The sequence below is a fragment of the Lithobates pipiens genome, unplaced genomic scaffold (assembly GCF_037356315.1).
Source record: "Lithobates pipiens isolate NorthernLeopardFrog02 unplaced genomic scaffold, aLitPip1_a1.2 Scaffold_18, whole genome shotgun sequence".
NCBI lineage: Eukaryota > Metazoa > Chordata > Amphibia > Anura > Ranidae > Lithobates > Lithobates pipiens.
This window is the reverse complement of record NW_027507758.1, coordinates 188,303,313-188,322,433: the sequence shown is the minus strand read 5'-3', so window position 1 is coordinate 188,322,433 and position 19,121 is coordinate 188,303,313. Positions and strand designations below refer to the sequence as shown.

General features: G+C 41.0%; 1 protein-coding gene across 3 annotated transcripts in view; it reads left to right on the top strand.

Annotated features, from left to right (window-relative positions):
- Window positions 1-19,121, top strand: part of HEATR5B (HEAT repeat containing 5B) — a 139,137-nt gene that overhangs the window by 69,218 nt on the left and 50,798 nt on the right. For all 3 annotated transcript variants that reach the window (XM_077486447.1, XM_077486445.1, XM_077486446.1), the window contains exons 20-24: window positions 69-258; window positions 5,481-5,650; window positions 12,183-12,327; window positions 16,722-16,901; window positions 17,765-18,016. In XM_077486447.1, the coding sequence (XP_077342573.1) occupies window positions 69-258; window positions 5,481-5,650; window positions 12,183-12,327; window positions 16,722-16,901; window positions 17,765-18,016 (937 nt within the window). The remainder of the gene's footprint in view (window positions 1-68; window positions 259-5,480; window positions 5,651-12,182; window positions 12,328-16,721; window positions 16,902-17,764; window positions 18,017-19,121) is intronic.

The window sequence follows — 19,121 nt, the reverse complement described above, 5'->3', positions numbered from 1 at the left end:
TAAAGAAAATATGTACGTTTTGTTATTCCTGTAAACTGGATGCATTTTCATTTTTTTTTTTTTTGTAGACGTGGTCTCTTCATTCACTTGCCTTAATCGTTGATTCAAGTGGTCCAATGTATCGTGGCTATGTTGAACCAACGCTGTCTTTAGTGCTTACACTTCTACTGATGGTCCCACCTTCACATACAGAGGTGCACCAGTGTCTGGGTCGCTGTTTGGGGGCTATCATCACAACAGTTGGACCAGAGCTACAAGGTAAGCTCCTTTTTATAGCTCTGTGTGCTTGAGCAAGCCAACTTGCCACTATATTTCCTGAAACTATTTAGATCATGGTATGCATGTTTATCCCTCCTTACTTTTGTTTTTATCATGACCTGAGTTAATGTTACACATTTTCACAGCTATTCATATGCAGAGGGTAAACGACTTTCCCTCTGGACCCAAACATGCACCCCCACCTATATAGGGTGAATAAATTCAGTTCATCTGATCTTTCTTCCCTTTCCTTCTCCCTCTCCCTCTCATTAAAACTGAACTACTGGTATAGATGTTTAGGACACAAAACCATGGAGCTGTGTGTTCATTTATAAACCATGAAATCTGTTTTTTGTACGCAACAAGTTGTAAGTACCTGAATTGACTAACAGCCTCCTGCAATCCCATGTAAAATAGTACTGGGCATAAGAAGGGACAGCACATATAGCAAATGAGGTGTGTTGCATGCAAATGTATTAACAAAAAACACCTGACAGGATGTAAAGCAAATGGAAGTGTATGTAAAGGCTAAAGTTTTTATTTTTGGAATTTTATAGCATGTAAAAGTGTTAGACTCCATGTCAGATTTTATTGATGTTTGCGTCCCCACTGGAGAAGTTTAGCCTCATGGCACACAGTGAGCACCTCTGGAGACTGGACCAGAGTGGCTTCAGAATAGGCAAGTATAGTGATTTTTTTTTTTCCTTTAGAGGGCTAGAAAGATTAGGCTTAGAATGTGGCTAAGAGTAGGTTTAGAATTGGGTTTCGCCTTTACTTCCAATTTCTCTTTGAGCATATCAATTGTAGAGGGTCTTAATATAGCACCATGGCAGTCTGCTGTCGCCCCAGATTTACAAGTATGTGCCTTAGATCTTATTGATGCAGGGCATGCTATGCTGCATATGGAGGATCTGCTGTCTATAGTCTTTGGGTCATTTAGAGCCTCTACAGCTGCAAAGACCTTCCAATTACACCCACTTTTAGGCTTTTCACTCGATGGATTGGAAGCACGCTGAAGGATCCTGTATCCCACCTGACAGCTTGTTGGAAATGTTCTCTTTTGATATCAAATTCATTAAACTGTGGCATCTTCCCACTGTTAGTCAACCAGTGTACAGCCTAAATAAAAACACCACTAATCAGATAGAAAGCGTGCTTGCCTTTAAAGATTCTACTGTTTGAATCAGTCATCAAATGCCAGTTTGATTTAGCTGGTTCTGCCCTTCATCCTGTGTTGACAGTGACTTTAACCTGTCAAACTTTGTTGAAGTGGGTTCATTCCCTCCAAAGGGTACTCTCCTCAGCTGATGTAGACTCTCATTTTAGTGAACATGTAAATCACATGTGTGGAGCTTTATGCTTTTATTTGTGATGGCTTGTTACAAGCTTCTGTGAGGGGTCTTCAAAAAGTTTCTGCACTTTTTTATATTTAAAAAAGTGTGGAAACTTTTTGAAGAACACTTGTATATTCATATACTGCAGGATCCTTATGTCCATAGTGATGAGCAGGGCTCTGTGGCTGTGGTGCTCAGATACAGAATACCTAATCAAAGAGCTTGGTTGGCCTTTGAGGGGTGCTACTTTGGTCCGGTCCTGGGCACTTTGATCGCTAATGTTTCTGGAGGCCAGAGCATGCTCCAACACAGAAGGTCTAGAGAGGGGCTGTTTGAAACTCACCAGTCTACTACATCTACTTCAGCACCAGGTGCCCCTAGGCCCCCTTTACAGGACTTGTAAGGGGACGAGGAGCTTCTGAAAACATAGTTGTAGTTTTTCTTCAAGCTTGTCGGGGGCAAGAGTATGAGTGAGGATGTTTTGGCTTTTTTCATCTTTATTGTACCCTACCCATTCTACCCCTTTTCTCCTGTTTAGGGATGAAGTCTAGTTTTTCCATTCCTGCCTACACTTGTGGTGGTGTCTTCTGGTACCCCCTCCCTTCCATCACGCTGGCTAATAGGATCAAAACCTTGAGTTCTCTAGTGAGCTCAGGGATCTCCTCAAGCCCTTGTGGGATAATAAATTGTGCTATAATGTACATCTTTTGATATACTTTTCTTGGTGTGTTTGGTTGTCTGGCTAAGCAAAACCCCCCTTGTTCTCTTTTGTTTCCCACCCTTTTTAAGGAAAAATAAACAGATATATGGTGCTCACCTTTGCAAGCTGCAGGGGAAATACAGTGATGTATATGGTGGCAAACAAGCTTTGGTATCTGGATTGCACAATGTGTGCACAATGATCCTTCCTTCCTTTTTTTTTTTAATTATTATACTGTGTTTGTTTTTATCACGTATATATAAAATAAGTACAGTACAGCTCATACTGAACAACTTGTGAAGGACATATACATTTTTGTAGGAACATCAAGCACCATTACAGGAAGAACGAAACCATAGAATAATACAATTATGATCAATTGCTCTGGTTGCAATGAGTCAGAGCTGTATACATGAATACAATGAATAGTGGAGTATAAGGGAGTACAACATATGCAAAAAGAAAAGAGAAGGAAACCAGAAAAACTGCTATATTCAAAGGTCCAAAAGAGAGCGCTTTCAGGATATAAAGTAATAGTAGCATAAAATTGTGCAAACCATTTCATTTCCGAGCAAATAAACATCACTATCATGCATGATGACCTTGAAAACACAAATAGATGAAAGGAAAAAACAAAACAAAAATAGAACATCTAAGAGAAGCTGTATCCAGTGATCTATGTACCCACAGGAAGGAACTCATCAGATCCTAATGCCAGGCATAATACAAAAAAGCGCTATATAACGGTAAGTATCCAAAAAGTGAAAAACTAGAGGTCTATCCTGTCAAGCTTTCTAAAAAAAAAAAAATACCCTCAAAATAAAAATAAAAAAATGGCTAACAACTCAAATGTGTTTCTAAGCATCACTGTTCATTCAGGAGTTGACAGAGAATAAATATGATTTTAAATATCTGCATTATATCCATTATAAAAGGAAAAATCACTCCCCATTGTAAAGAGCAATTTGATAAAAAAAACCTGATGATTAACCCCTGGATGGCTGTGTCTGGATTCTACATGGTGGAATTCAGACACCCTAGCTTGTTTGCCAAGATGCACTGTGTTTTCTTGACCACATGTAGAGGGGGGGCAATATAAATTTATTTTTCATATCTGAATTCGCTGATACCCTTAGAAGCGCTCCATCTTTTGTTTCTTTTCATAACAAGGTATGTTAAGAAATGTTATGTTTTTTTCATTATTTATTCATCTGTGGTACTATCAGTGGAAATAACAACCTATTCAATTTATGTTGTATGACAATTCCTACACAATTTTATGATTTTGTATGTAAATCATGTTTTTATTATATAATTGTTATGGTTGATGGTGTCGCACCTTTAAAATCTAGATTTCGTGCAATTGATATAGTAGTCTTTATTACTGGGAGGTGGTATGCAAATAAGAATACTGTAGATAACGGGACATGTTCTGTCAAACTCTGGATGATCAGAATACACAGGAGTTTATTTACTAAAGGCAAATCCACTTTGCAGTACAAGTGAGCTTGGAAGTGCAGTCACTGTAGATCTGAAGGGAGCATGCAAGGAAAATAAAAAGCAGCATTTTTGTTTGTACATGATTAGATGATAGAAGAGCGTCCCCTCAGATCTACAGCAACTGCACTTCCAAGTGCACTTGTAGTGCAAAGTGGATTTGCCTTTAGTAAATCAACCCCTTAGTCTACAACCATCTTTGCTCCTACCTCACTGAAAACAACTTTCCTGACCCCTTACAGTCTGTTTTTCGCTTGAAGCACTCCACAGAAACTACCTTACTAAAACTCACTAATGATTTACTAACTGCTAAAACCAACGGCCACTCCATACTCTTACTACTAGACCAAAAGTCCTTTAGTACTGTTGACAACCCATTCCTCCTCAATAAACTCCACTGTTTTGGCTTTCAAGACTCTGCTCTTTCCTGGTTATCCTATTTATCATAGTGCACCTTTGTTGCCCACAACTCTGCCGCCTCTTCCATTTCCCCTTCCTGTAGGGCACCCCAAGGCTTTGCTGTGGGACCCCTTGTCATTGTCTACACCTCCTCTCTTGGTCACCTCCCATGGCTTGCCATACCATCTCTACGCCGATGACATCCAAATCGATGTCTCTAATCCTCACCTCACTCCTGCAGTCACCTCTTGCAACCTCTTGCATTACTAAATTGCTAACTGACATATTAGCATGGATGTCACAACACTTCCTCAAACTAAATCTTTCTAAATCCAAGTTTGTTGTATCTCCCCCCCCCCCCCCCCCCCCATATGCCCTCCTCCATGACTTTTCCCTCAAGATTAATAAAATTATCAGTCCCTCCCTTCATGCCAGGATACTAGTGTGTAATCCTAGACTCTGGCCTTTCCTTTTAGCCCCAATTCCATTCACTGTCAAAAGTTTGTAGACTTCACTTTTGTAACATTTCTAAAACTCTCCCCCTTTTAACTAATGAAACTACCAAGCTATTCATTCACTCCCTTCTTATCTCTTGCATTGACTATTGAAGCTCGCTTCTTATAGGCTTACCTCTATCATGAACGTTGCTGGCAGACTGATATACCTTACCAACTGCTCAGTGTCTGCCATCCCTGTCTTCCAATTCCTCCACTGGCTTCCAATTACCCAGTTAATAGACTTCAAAATACCAACAGCATACAAAGCCATGGACAACTCTACCCCAAGCTACATCACCAATTTTGTCTCAAAATATCACCAAACCATCCTCTGCACTCCTCCAAGACCTCCTGCTCTCTAGTTTTCCTGTCGCCTCCTCCTGTGCTCATCTCCCAGACTTTTCAAGAGCCTCTCCCATCCTTTGGAACTCCAGCTCATATGTCTGGCTATCTCTTAATCTGTCCACTCATCTTCAGGGAAGCCTATTCCACCTAACAAATTAACTTTCAATTCTTCCATCAGATCATCCCTCAGAGTTATTCTCTTTTGTACCCCTTGCTTCACCCTATTGGATTGTAAGTTCTTATGAGCAGGGCCCTCCTAACGCTCTTGTATTGTAACTGTACTATATCCTTTTTTATTTTAAAGCTCTGTGCAAACTGTTGGCACTATATAAAGCCTATATAACAGGAATATTAATAATGTTATGGTATGTACTTAATGCATATATACATTGCTATTGCTAATGCTCCTTCAATGAACTAACTAATATAAATGTTCATTTTCTATCACAGGCAATGGGGCCACAATTTCAACCATTCGTTCCTCTTGCCTTGTGGGCTGTGCTATCATGCAAGATCACTCAGACTCATTGGTCCAGGCTGCTGCTATTTCCTGCCTTCAGCAACTTCATATGTTTGCCCCTCGGCATGTCAACTTGTCCAGTTTGGTCCCTTGTCTCTGTGTGAGTAATTTTTTTTGTTATTGTTGTAGTACGCACCCCCCTCCCCCTGTAGTTTTTAAAATGTTTTAGGCTCTGTTCACATATATGCGAATTGGATGCATTTTGAACCGCTTCCGATTCGCATGACATGTGAACTGGCAGCTTTCTCTATGAAGCCGGTTCACATATATGCAATGTGTATTCACTGCAAATTTACGGAGTCTTGTGTGTTTTCTAAGCACTGCAGTGAATTTCAAGTCTGGTACAGATTTTAAGGGGAACCCTATGCCAAAATAGAAAAAAAAATGGCATGGGGTTCCCCCCAAAATGTATACCAGGCCCTTATCCATGCATGCAGCTGGCAGGTGGGGGGGGTTGGGGGATGACCAGGGAGCACCCTCCTGAGCCATACCAGGCCACATACCCTCAACAATTAAATTTTGTTGCTTTGTAGCCTTAAATTAAGACACTGTTTACTCTTCTAACATCCAAGTAAAAAAAAATAACACAAACATGTTGGGGGGGGGGGGGGGATTCAAAACAAAATCACTGAGTTGGGGAAAAAAGGATCCACCCGCCCTCCTAAAAATGACTTGTAAACTCAATCAGTGCAGCTAATCACCTTCTCAATGGCACACAAAGCCATTTGACTTTCAACTGTGATCAGCTGTGGTGATTTTGATTAGCCCAGCATGAAAAAAGCTTTCCTGGAGCATTTCAGTCCCTGGTAGTGCAACTGCAGCAAACTATCCACTATATGGTGGCAAGGCACTGTCAAAAGATCTCCAGGATAAAGTTGCAGACAGGCACAAGTCAGGAGATGGCTACAAAAAGAAAAATGTCAAAGGCTTTATCAATGCCTAGAAGAACAGTGAAGTCTATTAGTAAGAAATTAGTAAGAAGTGGAAGGTATTTGGTACAACACAGACCCTCCTTGGATCAGGATGTCGCTCCAAACTGGATAAAAAAGCCAGGAGGAAACTGGTGAGAGAGGCTACCAAGAGACCTACAGCAACTCTGAAGCAGAATCTATGACACAGGGTGGTCATTGTGTGCATGTGACAACAATATCACACATTCTCCACAAATGTGACTTGTATGGGAGGGTTGCAAGAAAAAAGCCACTCCTCGAGAGGCCACATGACTGATCTTTGTAAAAATGCACCTTGAGGATTGTGAGGTCACATGGAAAAAGGTGTTCTGGTCAGATGAGACTAAAATTGAATTATTTGGCCTCAACACCAAACGTTATGTCTAGAGGAAATCCAATACCGCTCACCGTCCAAATGACACCATTCCTACAATAAAGCATTGAGGTGGTAATATCCTGATAGGAGTGTTTCTCTGCAACAGGGACTGGAGCACTTGTCAGGATAGAAGGGAAAATGGGGAAAATTACTGTTAAATTCTTGAGGAAAATCTGCTGCCCTCTGCCAGAAAGTTTACATTCCAACATGACCATGACCCAAAGCGCACAGCAAAATTACCACACAGTGGTTGAAGTAGAAAAAGGTGAATGTGCTTGCATGACCTAGTCAGAGCCCAGACACGAAGTGGTTGTAAAGTCAAAACAAAATTTTATTGCCAGCCCCTCTGTTCTGTCAAGCATCCTACACTGTGTAAATGTTTGTGTAAAGCAAGGCCTCTAAATACCTGCTCTCAGATCTTTTCTGGCCGGTCATGTAAGCTCTGGCCACGCTTCTCTGATCTAAGGGCCGAGATCCCCCTCTGACATCAGCCGGGGAGGTCACGTGACTGCTGTGCTGTCTGCTTTAGCCCCTCTTACTGTAATCTTTAGATTGGAGGAGGAGAGCGGCCGGAGGTCACATTACTGGCCAGAAAATATCTGAGATAAGGTATTTAGAGGCATCCTTTTGCACAAAAATTTACACCGTGTAGGATGGCTTGATAAAACAGAGGGGCTGGCAGTAATCTTTATATAACTTTACTGCCAGCTACTAATAGCGACAGGAGACACACACAAGAGCTGGCAGGGAGGGAGAGGGGCAGAGCAGCAGAATGACGAAGGCATTAACCTGGTCACTGTAATTATGGATCAGCAGTTATGATTACCGTGATCAGCACATTAAGGGGGACACAGGAACAGGCAGGATCAACCAGGTTTTTTACAGCTTAGAGGGACAAGTTAGACAGCACAAGCACTGTGCTGTTTAATCTGTTGTAAGGGAACAGGATCTCTTCTCCCCCCCCCCCCCCCCTTTTTTTTTCTCTTAGGGTTATGACCTCTTTTAAACCTCATTGAAAATCTGTGGAATGACATGAAGACTGCAGTCCCCAAGCGGTCACCATAAAATTTAACTTAACTTGAGCAGTTCTGCAAAGAAGAGTGGGCAAATATTGCAACGTCTAGATGTACAAAGTTAGTAGAGACCTATCCCAACAGATTAAAGGCTGTAAGTAAAGCAAAAGTGGTTCCACAAAATGCCGACACGAGGGGGTAATCCTTTTTCCAACTCGGTGATTCTGTTTTTGATTTTTTTTCTTGCATGTTGATGTTATATCTTTCACTTGGAGTAAATACAGCTAGAAAAAAACTAAAACGGTCTGTCTTAATTTCAGGCTGCAAAGCAACAAAATGTTATTTAAAGGGGGTGATTCTTTTCTACACCCACTCACTGTATTTGAATGAGTACCATTTTTTTAAAGTGAAACATAAATATATGTTAAAGGTGTAAAAATATTAATAAGCAAACAAAAAAAGTTTTAACTACTAATAATTTATAAAATACAAGTGAACAAAAGAAAATCAGCAGGAAAATAATAACATGGAGGAGAATAGAGAGTTAATTAAGGCTAATTAGAGTAAATTAAGGCTTAATAAAGGGTTAAACAGAGGAACATTTAATAAACAGGTTGCTGTAAACTGACTTCATCCCTTTGATCTGTAGATGAATTAAATGAAAAATACAAAAAGTTTCCTTCTATCCTTCTGTTAAGAATTGCCCGGCTGCTTTTTTTTTTTTGACATCTCCGATTGCCAGGACTTTGTTTACGCTTCAGCCTACTGACAGGCTGTCAATCATAATTTCCGCCTTTTTAAAAAATATTTATTGCAGTTGTCAGTGGGGGAATCCCGCTGACAGCTGAAAGAACCGAGAAAGTATCGGATTCATGTACCAGAGCATTTGTACGAGTACTGATATTTGTGCAAATGCTGGGTATCGACGCCAATACCGTTATCGGTGCAACCTTAGTATGGGGTACATTGTATGCCTACTCGGCCACCAAAAAAAGTGTAAAAAATACTGTTTTTGACAATTGTTTTTTAATAAAAAGAAATGTCCCATCGTCTAGATCCATCTTCAGTTATAATGCCCACTATGTCACCTGGTGGCACCGTCCCCTTGTGACGTCACGGACCTAGTGTCACGGACCTAGCATGCACCATGTGTATTTCTTTTTGGCACTTTATTTGGTAAATGAGTAAGAGTACAGTGTACCCCATACTCATTCACATGGAGGGTGCCGAGATCTGGGGATCCCCTTATTAAAAGGGGCTTCAAGATTCCAATAACACCCATGCCCGTAGACCCCCACAACCCTTGCCGGTGGCCCTTGTCCCCATCAATATGGGGTAGAGATGAAGCTGGTCTTCAGTACTATTAAGAGCCAAGTCTCGTCTTTATCGGTCTTATTTCAAAGACTGCTTGCTTTGCATGCTTTGATCCAGGTCTTTATGCAAGGGGTGATGCGGCTTAATACACCAGTTAGATCACCTTTGAACCCTTGGGACTTGAACTTTTTGTCAGTGTTGCAAAAAAAATCCTTTGAACTGATACAGCATACTCCCTTAGTCCTTCTGACAAAGAAGTTAGTGTTCATGGTTGCTATATGCTCAGCAAGGAGGGTTTCGGAAATGGCTGCTCTTTTCTTGTAGAGCCATATTTTATTATTCACGAGGACAGGGTCGTGTTGCGTCCTCGTCCAAGTTTTCTGCCTAAAGTGGTCTCAGGTTTTCACCTGAACCAAGATATTGTCCTACCATCATTTTTTCCAAAACCGTGTTCTAGGGAAGAGAAGTCACTACATTGTCTTAGTGTGGTGAGAGCTGTCAAGGTCTATTTAGAGACCACTGCTCAGATCCGGTAGACTTATTTGTGCTGCCAGAAGGTCCTAGGAAATGGCAGGCAGCATCACAATCCACTATTTCTAAGTGGATTCGGCAAGTTATAATTCAGGCTTATGGTTTAAAAGGTAAGATTTCCCCCTTTAAAGTCAAAGCACACTCAACCAGAGCAGTTAGTGCTTCTTGGGCAGTGTATCACCAGGCCTCCATGGCTCAGATCTGTAAGGCTGCAACTTTGTTTTCAGTACATACATTCACCAGGTTTTATCAGGTGGATGTAAAAAGGCATGAGGATACCGCCTTTGGGCACAGTGTGCTGCAGGCAGTAATATAGGTCCTCAAGTCTGTGGGTGCCCTGTGGGTTGTGTCTCCCTACCCTACGTCCCATGATGTACGATAAAGAAAATAGGATTTTTATAACAGCTTACCTGTAAAATCCTTTTCTTGGAGTACATCATGGGACACAGAGGTCCCTCCCCTCTATTTGGATTTGTGTATATTGCTTTGCTACAAATACTGAGGTACTCCTGGTAGGAGGAGGGGTTATATAGGGAGTGAACGTCCTGTGTTGGGTGTGACAGTGTCCATCACCTGAAGGTACCTATATACCCATATAGTTAATACTATGGCTCTGTGTCCCGTGATGTACTCCAGGAAATGCATTTTACAGGTAAGCTGTTATAAAAATCCTATTTTTTTTAAATTATTTATAATCAGTGATGAATAAAAATCTTTATCCTTGGACTGCCCCATGCGTCTAACCAGCAAGGCCAGGTTCTCCCTGTGTGGTGGATTTCAATCTGTTGTTGGAGTCTGGAGTCTTTCTGAAGACATAGAAAGTTCTCATGATAGATAACAGCCTATTGGGCTGTGGAAGAGTTTTAGGTGTCCTATTGGTGAAGGTCACTTGGTTGTCAGGGGACACTCCTCTTCCGATCAACTGTCGAAACTTAAAAAAGGAAAGCTGACTTATGCTCTCTTGGGCATAATTTCACACTTCAGCTGTGTCTGTCATCTAAATCTTAGGTGTGGAAATTGGCAGGTGGGCTTTCTCAGTTGTCCCAGGTTCTGGGACCCCAGGGTCTTTGCAGCGGACACTCTGGGGACTCTGTGGGATCAGGTTCAACTCTATGCCTTGCCACCTCTCCAGCTTCTCCCTCGTCTGTTCCGCAGAATCGAGCATTCTGGTGATCCTCATTGCACCAAACTGGCCTAGCAGGATTAATGGTATTGGGACATATGAAGACTCTTTGCGGCTACTTTCTGATCATCCAGACCTTCTGTCCCAAGGTGCAGTTTACCACTTGCTTCTCGGTCACTGTTTTTAACAGCATTATCATGAGGGATAGAGACCTATTGGATACAGTCATCCTCACCCTTGAGAAAGCTACAAAGTTGACTTATTGCAAAGTCTGCTATCATACCTGGAAAGGCTGTATTGCATGGTGTGAAACCAGGAAATTTCACCCTAAGAAGTACCCTGTGGGGCACATCTGTTCTTTCTGTTTACTGTGCTTTCCATCCCTCAGTTGGACTGCCGTTTGGACGTCTCATAATTAAAGTGATTTGTAAAGTCGTCTTGTTTATTTTTATTGAAAAAAAAATGTTATAATTACTTGCCCTGTGTAGTGGACTTGCACAGAGCAGCCCAGACCCTCCTCTTCTCGGGTTCCTCTTCTGTGCTCCTGCCCCCCCCCCCCCCCCCCCGTTGAGTGCCCCCACAGCAAGCAGCTTGCTATGGGGGCACTGGAGCAGAGTCACAGTTCTCTGTGTCTATTCAGACACAGAGCTGTGACCCGGCCCCATTCCCCCCTCTCTCCTGATTATCTGACCTAACTTCAATTGACAGCAGCGGGAGCCAATGGCGCCCTTGCTGTGTCTCAGCCAATCAGGAGGGTGAGTCTCGGATGGCCGAAACACACGTTGACATCGCTGGACAGAGAAGGGGCTCAGGTTAGCATTAGGGGGTGCTGGGGCGGCTGCTGCACACAGAAGGCTTTTTATCTTAATACAATGAATGAATTAAGAAAAAAAACCTTCTGACTTTTCAATTCCTTTAAAGACCTGAAGATGGTGTATGACTAAGAAAATAGATTTTTGACTTTGCAGTAAAACCCTTTCTTGAAGTACAGTACAGGACACAGGATCTTTAATCTTTAACCATGTGTTGTATGCAGGTGATTGGATACTGACAAAAAGGCAGCTACAGGAACACCCCCTATATAACCTGACCCAATCACAGCTAGTCTCAGTTTATAGCAAGGACAAAATGAACAAAGGGGAGAGACCTGTGTCCTATACTGTACTCCAAGAAACAAATTTCACTGGCAGGTCAAAATTCTTATTTTATTTACCTTGATTTCAACTGCAATTGCTAAATGTTTCATGTCAGTTTAGCTTGCACAGTGATTCTGTTATTCTGGTAAGTGTTCTATGCAGTAACTGTTTTATGTAACTCTTCTGTAGGTTCATCTGGGTAGTTCCCATTTACTGTTGAGACGTGCAGCTGTAGCTTGCCTGAGACAGCTGGCACAGAGGGAAGCAGCTGAAGTGTGTGAATATGCCATGAATCTTGCAAAAAATGCTGGGGACAAGGAAACCAGTGGCATAAGTAAGTTGGGAAATGTAAAGCACTTGTTCAATAACGTCTTATTTTTTTTTTCTTCAACCGAACTCTAACTAAAACATTTTGGTTAAAGTGAAAAATGGCCAATTTACCACAGATTTCCTGTTGGTGTTTATTGTTGTCTATGGGACTATTAGGAAGAATAATCAAATTTTTAGAAGTAACCAGAGTTTGAGACACAGACTGGTATAATGCTGAACGTTATTATTATTATTTTTTTTTTTGGGGATGGGGGGCACTCCTTCCATGTGGTCATATGAACTGGAGAGGGAATTAAACCTCCCCAACACAAAGGAGTGCTGAGAGCCTTGAAAACCTTGCATAGTATCTGCATCTCCCCATTCTATCAAAAATGAATGAAAGTAAACATTTGGGCAATATTTCTGTTGTAGACTTTTCTTTCTGATTTTCTGAAATAGGTACAGGTTTAATAATCTGTTAAGACTAAACTGTAATGAATCACTTCTGTGATGTCTACTGAGCTTCATGCAGTGCAGATGAAAGCTGATACAGTGGTGTGAAAAAGTGTTTGCCCCCTTCCTCATTTCCTGTTCCTTTGCATGTTTGTCACACTTAAGTGTTTCGGAACATCAAACCAATTTAAACAATAGTCAAGGACAACACAAGTAAACACAAAATGCAATTTGTAAATGAAGGTGTTTATTATTAAAGGTGAAAAAAAATCCAAACCATCATGGCCCTGTGTGAAAAAGTGATTGCCCCCCTTGTTAAAACATACTACAACTGTGGTTGTCCACACCTGAGTTCAATTTCTCTAGCCACACCCAGGCCTGATTATTGCCACACCTGTTCACAATCAAGGCATCACTTAAATAGGAGCTGCTTGACACAGTAAGGTCCACCAGAAGATCCTTAAAAGCTACACATCATGCCGAGACCCAAAGAAATTCAGGAACAATTGAGAAAGAAAGTAATTGAGATCTATCAGTCTGGAAAGGGTTATAAAGCCATTTCCAAAGCTTTGGGAATCCAGCGAACCACAGTGAGAGCCATTATCCACAAATGGCGAAGACATGGAACAGTGGTGAACCTTCCCAGGAGTGGCCGGCCGCCCAAAATTACCCCAAGAGCGCAGCGACGACTCATCCAAGAGGTCACAAAAGACCCCACAACAACGTCCAAGGAACTGCAGGCCTCACCTGCCTCAGTTAAGGTCAGCGTTCATGCCTCCACCATCAGGAAAAGACTGGGCAAAAATGGCCTGCATGGCAGAGTTCCAAGGAGAAAACCACTGCTGAGCAAAAAGAACATCAAAGCTCGTCTCAATTTCTCCACAACACATCTTGATGATCCCCAAGACTTTTGGGACAACATTCTGTGGACCGATGAGACAAAAGTGGAACTCTTTGGAAGGTGTGTGTCCAAGTATATCTAGCGTAGAAGGAACACTGCATTTCATAAAAAGAACATTATACCAACAGTAAAATATGGTGGTGGTAGTGTGATGGTCTGGGGCTGTTTTGCTGCTTCAGGACCTGGAAGACTTGCCGTGATAAAAGGAACTATGAATTCGGCTGTCTACCAAGAGATCCTGAAGGAGAATGTCCGACCATCTGTTCGTGTACTCAAGCTGAAACGAACTTGGGTTCTGCAGCAGGACAATGATCCTAAACACACCAGCAAGTCCACCACCGAATGGCTGAAGAAAAACAAAATGAAGACTTTGGAGTGGCCTAGCCAAAGTCCTGACCTGAATCCTATTGAGATGTTGTGGTATGACCTTAAAAAGGCCGTTCATGCTCGAAAACCCTCTAATGTAACTGAATTAGGACAATTCTGCAAAGATGAGTGGGCCAAAATTCCTCCAGGACGCTGTAAAAGCCTCATTGCACGTTATCGCAAACGCTTGGTTGCAGTTGTTGCTGCTAAGGGTGGCCCAACCAGTTATTAGGTTTAGGGGGCAATCACTTTTTCACACAGGGCCATGATGGTTTGGATTTTTTTTCACCTTTAATAATAAACACCTTCATTTACAAATTGCATTTTGTGTTTACTTGTGTTGTCCTTGACTATTGTTTAAATTGGTTTGATGTTCCGAAACACTTAGGTGTGACAAACATGCAAAGGAACAGGAAATGAGGAAGGGGGAAAACACTTTTTCACACCACTGTATATATGAAAAAGTCTTTAAAGTGATTGTAAATTCTCGCTATTTTTTTTTTTTTTTTTAGGTAAAATTAACAAACATGTCATACTTACCTGCCCTGTGCAGTGGACTTGCACAGAAGGATCCTCCTCTTCTCGGGTCCCTCTTCGGTGTTCCTGGCCCCTCCTGTTAAGTGCCCCCACAGCAAGCAGCTTGCTATGAGGGCACCCAAGCCGATCCACAACTCCATTTGTCCATTCAGGCATGGAGCTGTGGCCTGGCCCTGCCCCCTCTCCTCATTTGCTGAGGAGCCAATGACTCCGTACTGCTGTCTCAGCCAATGAGAAGGGGAGTCCAAGTCAGCCAAGTGTCTCGTGCAATTAAAAAGATTTGCAGTGCTCGCAAAATAAATGAATTTAACATGTGACAACATCCATATGAATTGTGCAGATGTGCTCCAAATGATAACGTGCAATCGTGCTCCGAATTTTTAGGTGCATCAAACACCCCTCCTTTGTCCTTACTCACCGAAAAGCATGGACCCCAGGCTTTTCAGTCCAGGAGTCAATCACACTTGATCTTTGGCCATAAATGGCATGTCCTTGAAGGATCCTCCACAAATTTCCCCTACTCGTGATGATCAGAAGGTGAATATGGCACCAAAAAGTGAAGTAAAGGCTAATAGTGAAGTACCGTTAAAACGCACTTTATTGTGCAAAGTGGATAGGTACTAGCAGGGCTAGGAATAGCAGAATTAAACTCACATGAGGTATTGCACTGAAAAATAGATAGGAAATTGCTGCATCCAGCGTGCATTCCACTGAAACCGGAAGTGACTTCATTTGGCCTTGAAAAGTTGAGATGCAATTTCTGATTTTCTAGTCCAAACAACATCCCTTCTGGTTTTGGTGGAACGCACGCTGGATGCAGCAATTTCCTATCTGTTTTTCAGTGCAATACCTCATGTGAGTTTAATTCTGCTAGTCTGTAAGTACCTATGCACTTTGCGTAATAAAGCGGTTTTTAACAGTACTTCACAATTAGCCTTTCCTATACTTTTTGGTGCCATTTTCGCCTTATGATGATCATGAGTCGGGAAGATTTGTGGAGGATCCTTCAGGCATATGCCATTTATGGTCAAAGATCAAGCCTGATTGACTTCTGGACTGAAAAGCCTGGGGTCCATTCTTTTTCGGTGAGTGGGGACACGGGGGTTGTTTGATGCACCTAGAAGTTCAGAGCATGATTGCACTTCATCATTTGGAGCACATTTGCACAATTCATATTGACGTTGTCATATGTTAAATTCATTTATTTTGTGAGCGCTATAATTCTTTTTATTTTCATTTGTTCAAGTGTTGGCACTTTGTGTACAGCAGCTGCAAAGCTACACGTTTATTCATTTACGTCTAGCGAGAGTTAATATATTTACACATATATAATTTTTACAGTGTCTCGTACAACATTGCTGGATTTAGAGGGGGCTCGGGTAAGTATTAGGTGGGCTGAGGGGGCCTGCTGCACACAGAAGTCTTTTTATCTTAATGCAAAGAATACATTAATATAAAAAAAAAAACCTTCTGCCTTTACAATCACTTTAAAGTACAGACTGCTACCTGGATAGAAGACTGCATGATTTTCATATATAAACAAATTTTTTATATTTGCCTGACAAAAAAATAAATCCTTATGCCCCATACACACGATCGGATTTTTCGACAAAAAATGTTGGATGTGAGCTTATTGGCGGAAAGTCTGACCGTGTGTATGCTCCATCGAACATTTGTTTTCGGTCTTTCCACCAACAAATGTTAGCTAGCAGGTTCACAACTTTTCCGCCAACAAATTTTTATTGTCGGACTTTCCAATCGTGTGTACACAAGTCCGACGGACAAAAGTCCACGCATGCTCGGAATCAAGTATGAGCCGGAGATATAATTAGCGTTCAGAATGGAGATATTACATACGTCTTGTACATCATTACGTTAATAATTGTTGGCCAACATTTGTGTGACCGTGTGTATGCAATTTCATCCTTCGAACAAAAATCCACGGTTTTGTTGTCGGATTGTCCGATCTTGTGTACGAGGCATAAATCTGTTTTATTCCAGACTATAATAAAGAGTGTACAATGATTATACAGTATTTATTTTTTAACATTTTTTTTTTTATTTGAAGCGTCTAAGCTGATAGTTGCTGTTAACAGACCAAAAGATTATATGCAAGCTTTAATGTCAATCAGCATTGATAATTTTTCTTTTTCTGTTTTCAGACATAAATATAACCGACACGGGTCTGGAAGGAGTTCTGTTTGGCATGCTGGACCGAGAAACTGATAGAAAACTTTGCTCAGACATTCATGACACTTTGGGTCACATGCTTTCTTCCTTGGCTGTGAACAAATTATCCCATTGGTTGCAACTATGCAAAGATGTCTTGGCGGCCACTAGTGGTATGTTTCTAAATTGATATCCATCTGTTTTTTATTATTCGTTTTCTATCTACATGTTTATGGTGTAAATCAAAGAAATTTATTTATAAAGGTCTGCGCGAATTAAAAAAAATAAAAAAATCTGCTTATGGCATGAAAATGTCTGCATATATTAAAATTATGATGTTGAAGAGGACATACAATATTTTGTGTATGTATTTCTTTTGTAAATATAGAAAGATCTTGTCTCAGATACTTTCAGAAGTAAGCCCATGGTGTTTAAAAATGTCTGTGAATTTATTTACTCTTTGCTCTTAACACAATGGCTTGTTTTGCAGTTTTATTGTTTAGAGATTTGGGGCTTTCCAAGCCATTCTGTCAAGGAAGATGCTTGAAATACTTTAAAATACTTGGCATGTTCTATGTAAATCAGTGCGTCGATCTTCTATTTTAAAGGAGGGCGCAGCTGATCAGAGTAGGCTGCAGTGAAGCTAATTGCTGTCAGCTTCTTCTCTGCAAATAAGCATGGTCTTTGAGGGATCCAGCTATTAGAGAAAATCCTTTGTGAACAGAGGAGGCCTTAGAGGACTTTTGTGCTTTTGCTGTCATTATTTATCCTTATAAGGAGAGTGAAGGTCCTAGAAACAGGCAGTATTTCATATATGGATCTACTCCCTGTCAATTTACAAAATACAGAAAACATTTAAACACCATTACCTCTGTTTGTATTGATTATCCTGATAATTTATTATGTTTTTGTTTTTTGTTTTTTTAGTACAATACTCCTTCCATGACCTGAGCTAATTTTTCATATTTAAGCAAAATATAGAAAAATGTTTTGCATGCTGCTCATTAAAAAGCCCGTACTACTTTTATCATTGTAGATGTAGGAACAACTGCTGTGATGGCTGGAGGAAGGGATGAATCGTCTGAAAAGAAAGATGAAATGGATGACGATACCATGTTTACTACTCTTGGAGAGGACGATAAATCAAAACCGTTTGTGGCACCCCGCTGGGCTACACGTGTCTTTGCTGCAGACTGCCTTTGCAGAATAATATTGCTGTGTGAAAACGCTGACAAAGCGCACTTTGATTTAGCTGCAGCTCGCACACTAAAACTGAAAAGTACCAAAAGTAAGACTTTCAAGTAATTTTTCTTTATTCTTAATTCATGAAGCCTGCCATATGTGCTTTATACAGAGCCTTACAAACGGATGATGCTCTCTTTGAGATGTTGCTTTCTTATATTGAAGGTTTTCCTAACCATTGTAAGTTAAAGCTCCAGGAATATGAAAAAAATAATAATCTTGCAGTGGGCTCTTCCCACACTGCAAGGGTTAAATATTATTTTTTTGCTTAGGGTACCAGTAAAAATCTATTTTAGCCTCATGTACACTGAGAGTTAAAATTACTGCTTTTAGGGGCTTTTTTTCTGCCTCTAAACGCCCCTCCATGTTGGTCCATGAACACATAGACTTTTGGAGGCAGGAAAAAAAAACCACACTGCCAGCCAGGAGCAGCGGTGTTTTGGCAGAAAATACACTTTCTGCATGTACAAGTGTCTAAACACGATAATTCGCTTCAGTGGCCAGAATAAATTATTTTAAAAATATGAAAAAAAAATAATGTATAACATGACCATCACAGTCATCCTTAGGATCTGGGGTTAAAGTGAACTTGTACTTTTTCTGTTCTGGAAGAATTAGTAGGATCACTGAATATACTGTAGCAGGCAACCTCTAGTTCTTCCTCTTACCTTCCCTTTACTATGCCACCTCATTTACTTCCTAAAGTCCACAGAAAAATAAAGTACTTCTTAGTAAAGGAGAAGACTAGGCTGTTCCCTACTGTAGCAGTGGTGCCTGGGCTAGATTTCTGTTTTGGGGGCTATTTAAAGTTTGGCCTGTGGGTCAGATTCAGCGATTTTCTTTTTTCACACTATTGATTATTCATTGACTTTAAAATGACTGAAGTATATTTTAGCAGGATCCTGATTGATGTGCTATTCGGAGTAGCGTAAACCTTGGTTCACACTGGTGTGATTTGTCATGCGATTTGACAGTTTAAAATCACATGACAAGTCACACCCTGTTCCCGGCAGTGAAACCATTTGTTGCGACTCAAGTCGCAGGGACTTTGAAAAAGGTTCCTGCGCTACTTTTTTGGGGTTTCATTGCAACTTGCATAGACTTCTGTTAAATGAAGTCGCAAGCCACAATGAAATTAGAGGTCCAAATCC